At 44.0% G+C, this 15,689-nt stretch overlaps 1 protein-coding gene across 10 annotated transcripts in view; it reads left to right on the top strand.

The window, feature by feature from the left end:
- The window catches only part of DAGLA (diacylglycerol lipase alpha), a 167,516-nt gene that overhangs the window by 113,713 nt on the left and 38,114 nt on the right, over positions 1-15,689 (top strand). For all 10 annotated transcript variants that reach the window (XM_061609831.1, XM_061609826.1, XM_061609829.1 and 7 more), the window contains one exon: positions 13,510-13,597. In XM_061609831.1, the coding sequence (XP_061465815.1) occupies positions 13,510-13,597 (88 nt within the window). The remainder of the gene's footprint in view (positions 1-13,509; positions 13,598-15,689) is intronic.

Raw genomic sequence — 15,689 nt, forward strand, 5'->3', positions numbered from 1 at the left:
TTAAATTTTTAAAAACTGCAGGGGGCAAACAAAATCTGAAAAATAGTGCAATGCAGACAACATGCTTGGTAGGTATGGGATACCGACTGACTTTTGGGTGACGAAAACCCACAGAAAACTGGAGGGAAGGGGGGATGGAACTGAATGTCCTGAGCAGGAGCACTCTGCATTGCTGCATTTTATTGCAGGTCCCACTTGCAAGCTCTGATTTAGAGAACACAGCTGAAAGTTCCCTGTCTCATTTTGTGATGTGCTTCATTACTCATTTTATAAGAAAGATCATGACATTGGAAAGTGCAACGTTGTGACTGCTTGAAAATAGTCCATAAGAGAGACCTTGAAAGCAATTTTTGTTTTCATTTTAAAGGGATAGTGTGATACAAAGGACTTCTGTTTAACATTTGAGCTTTGTCTAACACTAGTATATTTTGTTTAATATATTAGATTGTCTGCTTTCATTATATTTCACTGTAGTGTGAATCATTGTCAGATTTTAATAATGGATTATACAATTCATGTATATGTTTAATGCATGCAGAGCTTTTTATTGAATCGGAATAAATATAGTGAAATACAGTGTATCAGTAAATCAGTTACACTGAACACTTATTTGTTAATGTTTATATTATTATCTGTTAATGTCCATATTATGGGCCATGTTTTCTATAGGGGTCAAAGTTTTCTTCAAATAATTCTGGTAGAAAGCTCCTTAATATGCAGTTTTTTCTAATAACGCTTCCAAACTTTAAAGATATGGGCAGTATCCAGCTAAAAAGATCTGCTTGCGAAAGTTGTACAGTAGAATTTACCTGCTGTCTCCTCTCTCTGTGTGCCTGCTGCATGCCTTGTAAACCTGCTCTGGATGGTTTGAGGAACCCCCAGAACAGATATAAGGGGCACACAAAGAAAGGAGAGGGTAAGGAAGTTCTATTGTGCACCTAAAATTCCATGTCCTAATACAGGGGTGGGGAATCTTCAGCTTGTGGGTGAATCATGACTCACCAGACCTCAACATTTGGCCCTCAAGGCTATTAGGGGGAAGGCCACACCCATTTACCCTATTCCTGACATCATACATGTGCACATAAATACATGACATCAGGTGTGGGGTGGGTAAAGGCTGGGTTTCAAAGGAACAATTGGGAGCTTAAAATGGGCTCCTGATTGTTCCTTTGCTGGAGGAAGGCACAGTCCAACTGCCCACCTTCCTTCTCTCTCCCAGTGATGCTCTTTGAAACCTTCCCAAGTGGCTCTGTTCCACCTCCGACATTGAGGATGGAAAGGAGAAGCACAGGGAGGGCTTTGTGAGTATCCCATGCTTCCGCTTTCTACCGCTGGCATTGGGGATAAAAAGGAGAAGCACGGGGAGGCTTCCAAAGCATAGGAGTGGCAATGCCCCTTGCACTGTGGTTTCCAATCTTGGGCAGCCCACCTGTCAGTCATGTGACATAGGAGTTGGCCCAGAGCCAGAAAGGTTCCCCACCTCTTTGCTAGTGGAACTGTTTAGTTGGCTACCACCCTTAGGTCATATTCACATTGTAAATTTATACATATCTGCTCAGTCCCACTGAGTTCCTGGGTCTTATTTCAAGGTAAGTATGTATAGTATTGTAGCCTTAACTTATGTCTTGGTATCCTACTTACATCTAGAATGAAGATATCGTAGATCTTTACAGATATGTATCTTCATAGATATATTTTCCTTTTATTAACGTTAGTAGTTTGGGGGGGTGTCTTCCTGTTCTGTATTGGTTTACATTGTCCCTTCCTTCAGCAGTGTGTTTTTAGCCTCCTCCCTCTGATGACATTTCTGGCTTCAGTGATGGGCATGTTCCCCCACTATGGATGAAGGAGAACAGCCACTAAATCGAACTTAGTACCAGATTTCAACTTAATCTGACAATCTGTTATTTTTTCGGACTGGCATTGATTTCTTGCGGTGGGTTGCAGCTGTCATCAGCATGTTTTTTTTTTAAAAAAAAATCCTCTCCGAATTTGATATTATTGTCTTTGTAATTGGCTTTCCTGTAAGCCGATGCATTCTTAACTACTGTCTAGGTGATAATTGCCATTTACTTCCATTAACCTCTCTTTTAGGCGATTATCTGCCTAATTGATATGTAAATAGAAAAATAAAGATGGAACAACATAAACATTTCCACAACCATTTTTGTTAAAAATTACATTCATTTATTTTTGCTTAAAATAATTGGCGGATCAGCAATTGAGAAAGCAAATGGGAACAAAAAAAAGGTGGATTGGAAACAAAAGCCGGGCTCTTGGAATTCAAGCAGATCGGAACTAGGCAGTGAACCCCATCCCTATCCCCCAACCTGTTCACCTCATAATTAGATCCATTTTTCAAAGTTCACTTGGAAAAACTGTGTAGGCTACTGAGCCTACCCCTTAACCTTGGATACCTGTTGCTGCCCCTCTTCCCAAACAAATTTACCTATGAGTGGGGTGGTGGTGGCAGGGGGAGACCTGGCTGGAAATGTCAGAAGCTTTTTGGCCTCATCCTTTAAGTCTAATCACTCCTCAGCAAATTTTGTAGTGTCCATTGCTGCTGGGATACAAGGTGGGTTTGCTTGGCAAAGGAGAAATTTGTGGGGAGTGCTTCCTGGCAGTAGGCCTCTGTCACGCACTGGACTTGAACTTCAGTGGAATTGTGGGTTCAGCACATAATGTGCAGCTGATCATGTGCTGGAAGGGGAGACTGTGACGCCCTTCCTGGCTCTCCCTGTCAGGTTCCTACCTGTGCGTGGCTACTGCCTGTCACTAGGCACCACCAGGGACTCCACCAGTCCGGACTGTCCTTTTTTATTGTTTCTCTCCCCGCTCTAGCACAGATCTCAACAGATCCCCCTGCTAGGCAACCACCAGTCACGTCCTAATACTAGTATTCCCAGAGACTCTGAATACTGGTAATTGTTATTCTCTTCACCGCTGCCACCATTTGTTACAGTTTCCCTTCAGCCTTGGTCATTACCTTACCCTCCCTTCTGGTCTGTGAAACCCCAGCCAAGGATCAGGCCTTTGGTAAACCAAATTAAGTATTTATTAAAGATAACAAAGCTAACAAGATTAACAAGATTTCTTCTTAAGGCACATAAGCATATGGTTTTACTCAATACTAATCCGAACTCCACCCCCCTCCTTCTCCACTCTCTCTTGGCAAACAACTCTCTAAACCCCACCAAGCAACCCACTCAGTTCACCTCATCCACCACCACCACCTCCCAGATTCCACTGTCTCTCTTCCTTTTATACGTTCAGCCATTTTAAACACTCAGCCAATCATCTAGCATTCTACTGCCCATTCACTCCCCCTCCTCTTTCACTCCACTTACCATGTATCTTCTAAACAACCAACACTTACCATATATACATTAATATAGGAACATCACATTTCCCCCCCCTTAAAACAACGGCAGAGTATTATTCCTGTTCCAGGATTTATACGTCGTGTTAACAAATAAAAGTCTCTATGGGGAAAATGTCTTTCTTTGTTCCTCCGTCTGGTCACGTCACTGCAGTCCCAGCCACTTGCCTGGAAAGTCCATCGGCCAGTACATTGTCCTTGCCTTTGATGAACTGGAAGTCCACTTGATAGTCCTGTAGGGCCCAGGACCACCTCTGCAGCATAGTGTTATGGTTTTTCATAGTCTGCAACCATAACAAGGCCCGATGATCCGTAGTCACTGTGAATCTTCGTCCCCACACGTATGGGCGCAACTTGTTCAGTCCCCACACGACCGCTAGACACTCCTTCTGGACCGACGAATAGTTTTTCTCCCTCGGCGTCAGCTTGCGACTCAGGTACGCCACTGGATGTCTGGTGCCTTCTCTCTCCTGTAGCAAGACGACTCCCAGCGCCAGGTCCGACGCATCTGTAGCCACGATGAATGGTTTCTCATAGTCTGGTGCTATTAATATGGGTCCTTGGCACAAGGCTTGCTTCAGTAGATCAAAAGCCTTCTGACATTCATCCGTCCATACCACACGCTCAGAACACTTCTTCTTTGTTAATTCATGCAAGGGGATAGGCCACGATTGCACTGCCTCTACCTTGCTCCATAAGGGGGTGACTTTCCCACTCCCCACCCCATGTCCTACACAGATTACTTCACTCACAACTTTCCCATTCACACAGCACGGTACAGATCTGACTGGGGCATGCTCTCCAGTATCAATGGAGTGTCTGGCTATACTGGTCCGGCCAGGTTTATTGCCAAAGAGATTCCCATAGTTTTTCAAAACTCTCAGAATCTCTTCTGACCATTCCACTTGATCTACCCCTCCTGTGTCTTTGCTTTCCTGTACCAGATCCGGAAGTTCAGGCCCACTTCCCTCAGGGAATAAGGTAACTTGCAACACCTGTGCATCCCTGGTATGGTAAGACTTTAACATATTTACATGAACCACTTTGCTTTTGTTTAATTGGTCTGTGGTGATTACATACATCACTGTGTCAAGCCTTTCTCTGATGGTATATGGTCCTTCCCAGTTAGCCTGTAATTTGTCATGTTTCCTGGGTATGAATGCCATAACCATATCTCCCACATCATACACACGTTCCCTGGCTGTTCTGTCATACCAGTAACTTTGCTTCTGCTGTGCTTGACTCAAATTCTTTTTCACCACCTCCATCATTGATGTTAATTTATTGTGGAATTCCAATACAAAATCTACTACAGATGTTTTGTACTCTCCCAGGGTTCCTTCCCATGAATTTTTTAATAGTTCTAAAGGTCCCCTCACTTTTCTAGTAAACATGAGTTCAAAGGGTGAGAAGCCTGTTGACTCTTGAGGGACTTCTCTGTATGCAAATAAGAAGCATCCCAAACGTTCATCCCAGTCTTGTGGGTGATCTTGAACATAGCTTCTGATCATGCCCTTCAAAACGCCATTGAATCTCTCTGTTAACCCATTAGTGGCGGGATGGTAAGTAGTGGTCTTTAGATGTTTTAGACCACAACATTTCCACATACATTGCATCACTTCTCCCATGAATACACTGCCTTGATCCGTCAGCACTTCATGAGGAAAACCCAGCCTCATAAAGATTTTTAATAAAGCCTCTGCCACTACAGGGGCTTCTACAGATCTTAGTGTTTCTGCGTCTGGGTACCTGGTGGCAAAATCCACCACCACCACTAGATATTTCTTGCCATGCCTTGTGGGTTTGGAAAAAGGGCCCACCAAATCTATTCCCACTCTATAAAAGGGTTGTCCAATTATAGGAAGGGGCTTTAAGGGTGCCTTAGTCTTTACTCCACTTTTCCCCACCTTTTGACATATTCCACAAGATAGACAATGTTGTTTTACATCTTTGGAGATGTTTGGCCAATAATAGTGTGCCGCCAATCTCCTCTTGGTCTTTTTTATTCCCAGATGTCCTGCACATGGGACATCGTGGGCTACCTCTAGCAATCTGGTTCTGTATTTGCTAGGTACTATCAATTGCTTCACTGGTTCACATTCATCCTTTCTCTCAGCAGGCATCCACAGTCTATATAAAATCCCATTCTCACACACAACTTGATTCCTCAGTTTGTCAGTGAAAGGAATCTGTTGGGTCAGGGCTTGCTTCTTTATCTGCTTCAAACTTATATCTTTATGCAGCTCTTCCCTGAATTGCTCTGCTTCTTTCTTATCAGAGACCACTTGATAGTTTGTCTCCTTCAGCAGGCCTGCTAGTGGTTGCTATGGTGACCTGAGGCTGGTTAACAGATTCCACCCTGTTTGTTTCAGCCCCCCTTAATATGGCTTCTTTTTCTCTGCCAATTTGCTGTCTGGTCACTACATATATCTTTCCTTGGGCTCCCATTACATCTGTTCCTAGTATTACTGGTTCTTGTTGCTGGGCATTAATGCCTACTTTATATCGGCCCTCTCAGCCTCTCCAAGTCATTTCCACCAGGGCCACAGGCAAACTTTCTGGTTGACCCCTCACTCCTTGGGTAGTCACAGTTTCCTGAGGTAATATTACCTCAGATTTTATTAAATCTGGCCTCAGTAATGTCTGAGCGGCACCAGTGTCAAGCAATGCCCAATAATATGCCCCTTGTACACTCACTTCCTCTCTCAGACTTGAATCAAGGTCTGTTACTTCTGTCCAGTTTATCTGGCAGAACTGAACCTTTTTCGCTGTTTCTAAAGCCTTGGGCTCTGTTTTCACTGCCCTTGTCTGAGCAGGATTACTAATGGGGTTGGCAACCTGACATTGAAAACGTAGGTGCCCCGGTCTACCACATTTGTAGCATAATTTCTCCTCACTTTTAGGGTACACAGATCCACTCTGGGGTGTCCTGTGCCCTTCAGATTTTACTGGAGGACTCACTCGCTGTGGTACCACATCCCTTCTGCCAGCATTATATGGTCTGGGTTTAAAATCTCTTGATGTTTTCCCCACCCAGCCAGTTCTGTTGGAGGCGAAGTGATCCGCCATCTCTGCGGCCTCCTGCACCGATGTAGGGGAACTGTCTTTGACCAGGAGCCTTATTTCTGGTGGTAACTGATGGTATAATTGATCCAATATCATGAGGTTTTTCACCTCCTCCACAGACTGAGCTTTTGCACTTGTCAGCCATTTCCCAAATATGTCCATCAGTTTTGCCTCCAGCTCCACGAAAGACCTCCCTGTCTGTATCTGGCAGTTTCTGAAAAGCTTTCTAAAATAATCAGGCCCCAGTCTGAATCTTTTAAACACTGCTTCTTTGAATTCAGCATAGGTGACGGGCCTGTCTGAGGGGAAATATTGGTATACCTCAGCCAATTCCCCTTTAATCAGGTTTGATAAATACTGCATGTATTTATCTTCAGGTAGCCCCCACAACTGAGCTGCTTTTTCAAAGGTGCTGAGGTAAATTTGAGGATCTTGACCAGGCTCATAGACAGCAAAGTCCTTTGGAGTAATTTTTATTTTTGCTCCATCTCTGTCCTTTCTTGTTTTATCAGAATGAAACTTCTCTCTTTCAAATTTTAACTTTTCTACTTGTAATTCGGCATCCACTGCTCGTTGCTTCTCCCTCTCCTCAAACCCCGTTCTCATTCTCTCAGTTTCCATCTTCAACTTCTCAGTTTCCAACTCCCTCTGCTTGTCTTTTTCCTCAGCCTCCCATCTTAACTTCTCTCTCAAGTACTCTATATAAGTGGGATTGCTTAAGTATCCTTCTGGGGTCTCTTCTCTGACAGGTTGTTTTTGCTGGGCAGTAGCAAATCCTATAAGTGCTACCCTCAATTCATCTACCCCTTTACCCTCGTGAGGTAAATTGAATGTTATGCACTTCTCCACCAGCTCCTCTCTTTTCATTTTTATGTATTCAGCCATGGTGTTTGAGTTCACTCACTCTTTGCCACACACTCTTTGCCAGTCACTCTCACAAGAAATCTTGTTTTGTTATTTCTGTTTGCCACACCACTGTTCTGGATTCTCTAGTATTCGTATCTGGATTCTCTGTTGTTCGTATCCCACCGCTACTGCCACCACCTGTGACGTAGTCTCCTTTGTCACCACGTGTCTTTGGGACTCTCTTTGGTTCGTATCCCACCGCTACTGCCACCACATGTGATGCCCTTCCCTGGCTCTCCCTGTCAGGTTCCTACCTGTGCGTGGCTACTGCCTGTCACTAGGCACCACCAGGGACTCCACCAGTCTGGACTGTCCTTTTTTATTGTTTCTCTCCCCGCTCTAGCACAGATCTCAACAGATCCCCCTGCTAGGCAACCACCAGTCACGTCCTAATACTAGTATTCCCAGAGACTCTGAATACTGGTAATTGTTATTCTCTTCACCGCTGCCACCATTTGTTACAGTTTCCCTTCAGCCTTGGTCATTACCTTACCCTCCCTTCTGGTCTGTGAAACCCCAGCCAAGGATCAGGCCTTTGGTAAACCAAATTAAGTATTTATTAAAGATAACAAAGCTAACAAGATTAACAAGATTTCTTCTTAAGGCACATAAGCATATGGTTTTACTCAATACTAATCCGAACTCCACCCCCCTCCTTCTCCACTCTCTCTTGGCAAACAACTCTCTAAACCCCACCAAGCAACCCACTCAGTTCACCTCATCCACCACCACCACCTCCCAGATTCCACTGTCTCTCTTCCTTTTATACGTTCAGCCATTTTAAACACTCAGCCAATCATCTAGCATTCTACTGCCCATTCACTCCCCCTCCTCTTTCACTCCACTTACCATGTATCTTCTAAACAACCAACACTTACCATATATACATTAATATAGGAACATCACATTTCCCCCCCCTTAAAACAACGGCAGAGTATTATTCCTGTTCCAGGATTTATACGTCGTGTTAACAAATAAAAGTCTCTATGGGGAAAATGTCTTTCTTTGTTCCTCCGTCTGGTCACGTCACTGCAGTCCCAGCCACTTGCCTGGAAAGTCCATCGGCCAGTACATTGTCCTTGCCTTTGATGAACTGGAAGTCCACTTGATAGTCCTGTAGGGCCCAGGACCACCTCTGCAGCATAGTGTTATGGTTTTTCATAGTCTGCAACCATAACAAGGCCCGATGATCCGTAGTCACTGTGAATCTTCGTCCCCACACGTATGGGCGCAACTTGTTCAGTCCCCACACGACCGCTAGACACTCCTTCTGGACCGACGAATAGTTTTTCTCCCTCGGCGTCAGCTTGCGACTCAGGTACGCCACTGGATGTCTGGTGCCTTCTCTCTCCTGTAGCAAGACGACTCCCAGCGCCAGGTCCGACGCATCTGTAGCCACGATGAATGGTTTCTCATAGTCTGGTGCTATTAATATGGGTCCTTGGCACAAGGCTTGCTTCAGTAGATCAAAAGCCTTCTGACATTCATCCGTCCATACCACACGCTCAGAACACTTCTTCTTTGTTAATTCATGCAAGGGGATAGGCCACGATTGCACTGCCTCTACCTTGCTCCATAAGGGGGTGACTTTCCCACTCCCCACCCCATGTCCTACACAGATTACTTCACTCACAACTTTCCCATTCACACAGCACGGTACAGATCTGACTGGGGCATGCTCTCCAGTATCAATGGAGTGTCTGGCTATACTGGTCCGGCCAGGTTTATTGCCAAAGAGATTCCCATAGTTTTTCAAAACTCTCAGAATCTCTTCTGACCATTCCACTTGATCTACCCCTCCTGTGTCTTTGCTTTCCTGTACCAGATCCGGAAGTTCAGGCCCACTTCCCTCAGGGAATAAGGTAACTTGCAACACCTGTGCATCCCTGGTATGGTAAGACTTTAACATATTTACATGAACCACTTTGCTTTTGTTTAATTGGTCTGTGGTGATTACATACATCACTGTGTCAAGCCTTTCTCTGATGGTATATGGTCCTTCCCAGTTAGCCTGTAATTTGTCATGTTTCCTGGGTATGAATGCCATAACCATATCTCCCACATCATACACACGTTCCCTGGCTGTTCTGTCATACCAGTAACTTTGCTTCTGCTGTGCTTGACTCAAATTCTTTTTCACCACCTCCATCATTGATGTTAATTTATTGTGGAATTCCAATACAAAATCTACTACAGATGTTTTGTACTCTCCCAGGGTTCCTTCCCATGAATTTTTTAATAGTTCTAAAGGTCCCCTCACTTTTCTAGTAAACATGAGTTCAAAGGGTGAGAAGCCTGTTGACTCTTGAGGGACTTCTCTGTATGCAAATAAGAAGCATCCCAAACGTTCATCCCAGTCTTGTGGGTGATCTTGAACATAGCTTCTGATCATGCCCTTCAAAACGCCATTGAATCTCTCTGTTAACCCATTAGTGGCGGGATGGTAAGTAGTGGTCTTTAGATGTTTTAGACCACAACATTTCCACATACATTGCATCACTTCTCCCATGAATACACTGCCTTGATCCGTCAGCACTTCATGAGGAAAACCCAGCCTCATAAAGATTTTTAATAAAGCCTCTGCCACTACAGGGGCTTCTACAGATCTTAGTGTTTCTGCGTCTGGGTACCTGGTGGCAAAATCCACCACCACCACTAGATATTTCTTGCCATGCCTTGTGGGTTTGGAAAAAGGGCCCACCAAATCTATTCCCACTCTATAAAAGGGTTGTCCAATTATAGGAAGGGGCTTTAAGGGTGCCTTAGTCTTTACTCCACTTTTCCCCACCTTTTGACATATTCCACAAGATAGACAATGTTGTTTTACATCTTTGGAGATGTTTGGCCAATAATAGTGTGCCGCCAATCTCCTCTTGGTCTTTTTTATTCCCAGATGTCCTGCACATGGGACATCGTGGGCTACCTCTAGCAATCTGGTTCTGTATTTGCTAGGTACTATCAATTGCTTCACTGGTTCACATTCATCCTTTCTCTCAGCAGGCATCCACAGTCTATATAAAATCCCATTCTCACACACAACTTGATTCCTCAGTTTGTCAGTGAAAGGAATCTGTTGGGTCAGGGCTTGCTTCTTTATCTGCTTCAAACTTATATCTTTATGCAGCTCTTCCCTGAATTGCTCTGCTTCTTTCTTATCAGAGACCACTTGATAGTTTGTCTCCTTCAGCAGGCCTGCTAGTGGTTGCTATGGTGACCTGAGGCTGGTTAACAGATTCCACCCTGTTTGTTTCAGCCCCCCTTAATATGGCTTCTTTTTCTCTGCCAATTTGCTGTCTGGTCACTACATATATCTTTCCTTGGGCTCCCATTACATCTGTTCCTAGTATTACTGGTTCTTGTTGCTGGGCATTAATGCCTACTTTATATCGGCCCTCTCAGCCTCTCCAAGTCATTTCCACCAGGGCCACAGGCAAACTTTCTGGTTGACCCCTCACTCCTTGGGTAGTCACAGTTTCCTGAGGTAATATTACCTCAGATTTTATTAAATCTGGCCTCAGTAATGTCTGAGCGGCACCAGTGTCAAGCAATGCCCAATAATATGCCCCTTGTACACTCACTTCCTCTCTCAGACTTGAATCAAGGTCTGTTACTTCTGTCCAGTTTATCTGGCAGAACTGAACCTTTTTCGCTGTTTCTAAAGCCTTGGGCTCTGTTTTCACTGCCCTTGTCTGAGCAGGATTACTAATGGGGTTGGCAACCTGACATTGAAAACGTAGGTGCCCCGGTCTACCACATTTGTAGCATAATTTCTCCTCACTTTTAGGGTACACAGATCCACTCTGGGGTGTCCTGTGCCCTTCAGATTTTACTGGAGGACTCACTCGCTGTGGTACCACATCCCTTCTGCCAGCATTATATGGTCTGGGTTTAAAATCTCTTGATGTTTTCCCCACCCAGCCAGTTCTGTTGGAGGCGAAGTGATCCGCCATCTCTGCGGCCTCCTGCACCGATGTAGGGGAACTGTCTTTGACCAGGAGCCTTATTTCTGGTGGTAACTGATGGTATAATTGATCCAATATCATGAGGTTTTTCACCTCCTCCACAGACTGAGCTTTTGCACTTGTCAGCCATTTCCCAAATATGTCCATCAGTTTTGCCTCCAGCTCCACGAAAGACCTCCCTGTCTGTATCTGGCAGTTTCTGAAAAGCTTTCTAAAATAATCAGGCCCCAGTCTGAATCTTTTAAACACTGCTTCTTTGAATTCAGCATAGGTGACGGGCCTGTCTGAGGGGAAATATTGGTATACCTCAGCCAATTCCCCTTTAATCAGGTTTGATAAATACTGCATGTATTTATCTTCAGGTAGCCCCCACAACTGAGCTGCTTTTTCAAAGGTGCTGAGGTAAATTTGAGGATCTTGACCAGGCTCATAGACAGCAAAGTCCTTTGGAGTAATTTTTATTTTTGCTCCATCTCTGTCCTTTCTTGTTTTATCAGAATGAAACTTCTCTCTTTCAAATTTTAACTTTTCTACTTGTAATTCGGCATCCACTGCTCGTTGCTTCTCCCTCTCCTCAAACCCCGTTCTCATTCTCTCAGTTTCCATCTTCAACTTCTCAGTTTCCAACTCCCTCTGCTTGTCTTTTTCCTCAGCCTCCCATCTTAACTTCTCTCTCAAGTACTCTATATAAGTGGGATTGCTTAAGTATCCTTCTGGGGTCTCTTCTCTGACAGGTTGTTTTTGCTGGGCAGTAGCAAATCCTATAAGTGCTACCCTCAATTCATCTACCCCTTTACCCTCGTGAGGTAAATTGAATGTTATGCACTTCTCCACCAGCTCCTCTCTTTTCATTTTTATGTATTCAGCCATGGTGTTTGAGTTCACTCACTCTTTGCCACACACTCTTTGCCAGTCACTCTCACAAGAAATCTTGTTTTGTTATTTCTGTTTGCCACACCACTGTTCTGGATTCTCTAGTATTCGTATCTGGATTCTCTGTTGTTCGTATCCCACCGCTACTGCCACCACCTGTGACGTAGTCTCCTTTGTCACCACGTGTCTTTGGGACTCTCTTTGGTTCGTATCCCACCGCTACTGCCACCACATGTGATGCCCTTCCCTGGCTCTCCCTGTCAGGTTCCTACCTGTGCGTGGCTACTGCCTGTCACTAGGCACCACCAGGGACTCCACCAGTCTGGACTGTCCTTTTTTATTGTTTCTCTCCCCGCTCTAGCACAGATCTCAACAGATCCCCCTGCTAGGCAACCACCAGTCACGTCCTAATACTAGTATTCCCAGAGACTCTGAATACTGGTAATTGTTATTCTCTTCACCGCTGCCACCATTTGTTACAGTTTCCCTTCAGCCTTGGTCATTACCTTACCCTCCCTTCTGGTCTGTGAAACCCCAGCCAAGGATCAGGCCTTTGGTAAACCAAATTAAGTATTTATTAAAGATAACAAAGCTAACAAGATTAACAAGATTTCTTCTTAAGGCACATAAGCATATGGTTTTACTCAATACTAATCCGAACTCCACCCCCCTCCTTCTCCACTCTCTCCTGGCAAACAACTCTCTAAACCCCACCAAGCAACCCACTCAGTTCACCTCATCCACCACCTCCCAGATTCCACTGTCTCTCTTCCTTTTATACGTTCAGCCATTTTAAACACTCAGCCAATCATCTAGCATTCTACTGCCCATTCACTCCCCCTCCTCTTTCACTCCACTTATCTTCTAAACAACCAACACTTACCATATATACATTAATATAGGAACATCACAGAGACCTTTGGCTTTGCCATTAGAAACCCTCTTGTTTGGAACCAATGGCACACTGATGGGTAGAAGGGTAAGAATATTTATTAACATTTTACACCCATAATATTATTTATTTATTTATTTATTATTTGATTTATATCCTGCCCCTCCCAGCAGGAGCCCAGGGTGGCGAAATATCTAGTTTTGCTGGATGCTATCTTGTGCCATCTTTTCAGACAAGATAATAGGCATTAAGAGGGTGTAGGGCAAATGATATTCAGAAACTATTCACCATTTTATGCCTTGTTGCAGTCAGTTTCTGTGGTGGTATAATTGCAGCTTTTGTGTTTCTACTGGTCTCTTCTTCCTTACTGCCTGGATGGGGTGCATCTGGTTATCCATGTGTTAACTCTCCCTTTCTGCAAATTGAAGGCACCGTTTGGAGGAAGGGCAGGCCAGCAGCTGGACCCGACGGCTGAAAGTTTTCCTCTGCTGCACACGAACAAAAGATTCCCAGTCAGTAAGTAGCAACTATCTTTTCATCAAAGAGCAAATATCTACTTTCTCAGACCACAAATGACAAATCTGCTCCATTTAATATTTCATATTTGCAGTTTGCTCTATCATTTCCCCTGTGGTCTGATGTGTGCAGAAATCTCTAGATCTCATGCTTAAGAGATGTGGAAATGGTTCCTAAATATCTCTGAATATGCTTGTGAACATGGTGGAACAAAACATGGCACTTTTGACCCCAGTTGGGATTTTCCGCACATGGGTGGAAAATCATGCCCTATATAAGGAGACAGTTACAAGGGACAGGTTCAGACATAATGTTTCCAATCTTCAATATGGTTGAGGGGCTGGGAGAGAGACATTTGCAGCAGACTAGAGGAAAAAAAGAAATTTCCTTTTGTTCTTTGCTTGCACAGAGTCATATTTATTGTAGGCAGAATGTTTCTAAGCTGGTCATGCAATTGCAAGAAAGAAAAAGCTCCTTTGAAGTAGTAAAGCCACTCAAACTAGCAAAAAGAGAGCTATTGAGTTGACTGATTTTAGATTGACAGCACTTACTTTTTCACTGGAGAAAGTGTGCAGTCAGATTACCAAAAATTACTTGGATTGTTCTCAGTTATAAAGAAAGGATTTTTTCCAAAGGAGATAAAAAGTCAAGATAGTATGTGACACAGTTGTAGATGAATATCAGTTTAGTTATTAACAAGATAACCCTATGTATATGTTCAAGAGAGCTGTATCCTTCTTATGTAAATAAATAAGACCAAAAGAAGAGCCTGCTGGATCAGGCCAGTGGCCCATCTAGTCCAGCATCCTGTTCTCACAGTGGCCAGCCAGATACCCATGGGAAGCCCACAAGCAGGACCTGAGTGCAGTACTCTCCCCTCCTGCAGCCTCTGGCAACCTATTTTCAGAAGCATATTGCCTCCAACTATGGAGGCAAAGCATAGCCATCATGGCTAGTAGTCATTGATAGCCTTTTCCTCCATGAATTTGTCTAATCCTCTTTTAAATCCATCCAAGTTGGTGGCCATCACTGCCTCTTGTGGGAACAAATTCCATAGTTTAACTATGTGCTGTGTGAAGAAGCACTTTTTTTTTTGGTCTGTCCTGAATCTTCCAATGTTCAGCTTCATTGGATGCCCACGAGTTCTAGGGTTATGAGAGAGGGAGAAAAACTTCTGTGTATCCACTTTCTCCATGTCATGCATAATTTTATACACCTCTTACTCACCTTTTCTCTAAACTAAAAAGCCCCAAATTTTGCAACCTTCCCTATGAGGAGTCACTCCATCCTCTTGATCATTTTGGTTGCCCTTTTCTGAAACTTTTCCAGTGCTAATGTTTGTAGGCTGCCATCACATAAAGTTCTCTGGATTGCTTACAATAAATAAGAATAAAAAACATTTAAATAAGAAATGGAAATGGACTGCCTCCAAGTTGATTCCAACTTATGGCGGCCCTATGAGTAGGGTTTTCTTGGTAAGGCTGAGAGGCAATGACTGGCCCAAGGTCACCCAGTGAGCTTCATGGCTGTGGGGGGATTCAAACCTTGGTCTCCCAGGTCGTAGTCCAACACCTTAACCACTATAAATCCAACAGCAGGGCTTCCGGGCATGATATTTAATACATGCTGTTTAGTTATGCAGGTCTGCTGTTTATATCTAATATGTTTGCTGTGGAAACATGGACATAGCATTGGTTTATCTACAACAAACATGATTGCTGTGTTAAATGTGGAGCTGCCCAAACTTCCACAGACTCTTATCCTATCTGATTTGCAGTGCTCGGGACAAATGACAGGGGGAGTCTATCTTTGTTGTGCCCTGCGTGTGAGCTTCAGGTCGCCTGTTGTTGGAGACGGAAAAGTGGTATAGGTGGACCTTTTGGCAAGAGTGATGCCGTGCATAGAATCTGGGAGGTCTGAGCTCAAATACATTTTTAGCCATAAAATTGTTTGAGTGTCCTTGAATAAGTAACTGATCACGTTTACATGTAACTCTAAATGGAACCATGGCTTATCATGAACGAGTGAACGTGTGAGTTCCCAGAGCGAAGAATGTGGTCATAGCCCTCCTCCCCCAGTCCTGCTGTACTAC

Source organism: Rhineura floridana, chromosome 2 (genome assembly GCF_030035675.1).
Source record: "Rhineura floridana isolate rRhiFlo1 chromosome 2, rRhiFlo1.hap2, whole genome shotgun sequence".
Classification (NCBI taxonomy): domain Eukaryota; kingdom Metazoa; phylum Chordata; class Lepidosauria; order Squamata; family Rhineuridae; genus Rhineura; species Rhineura floridana.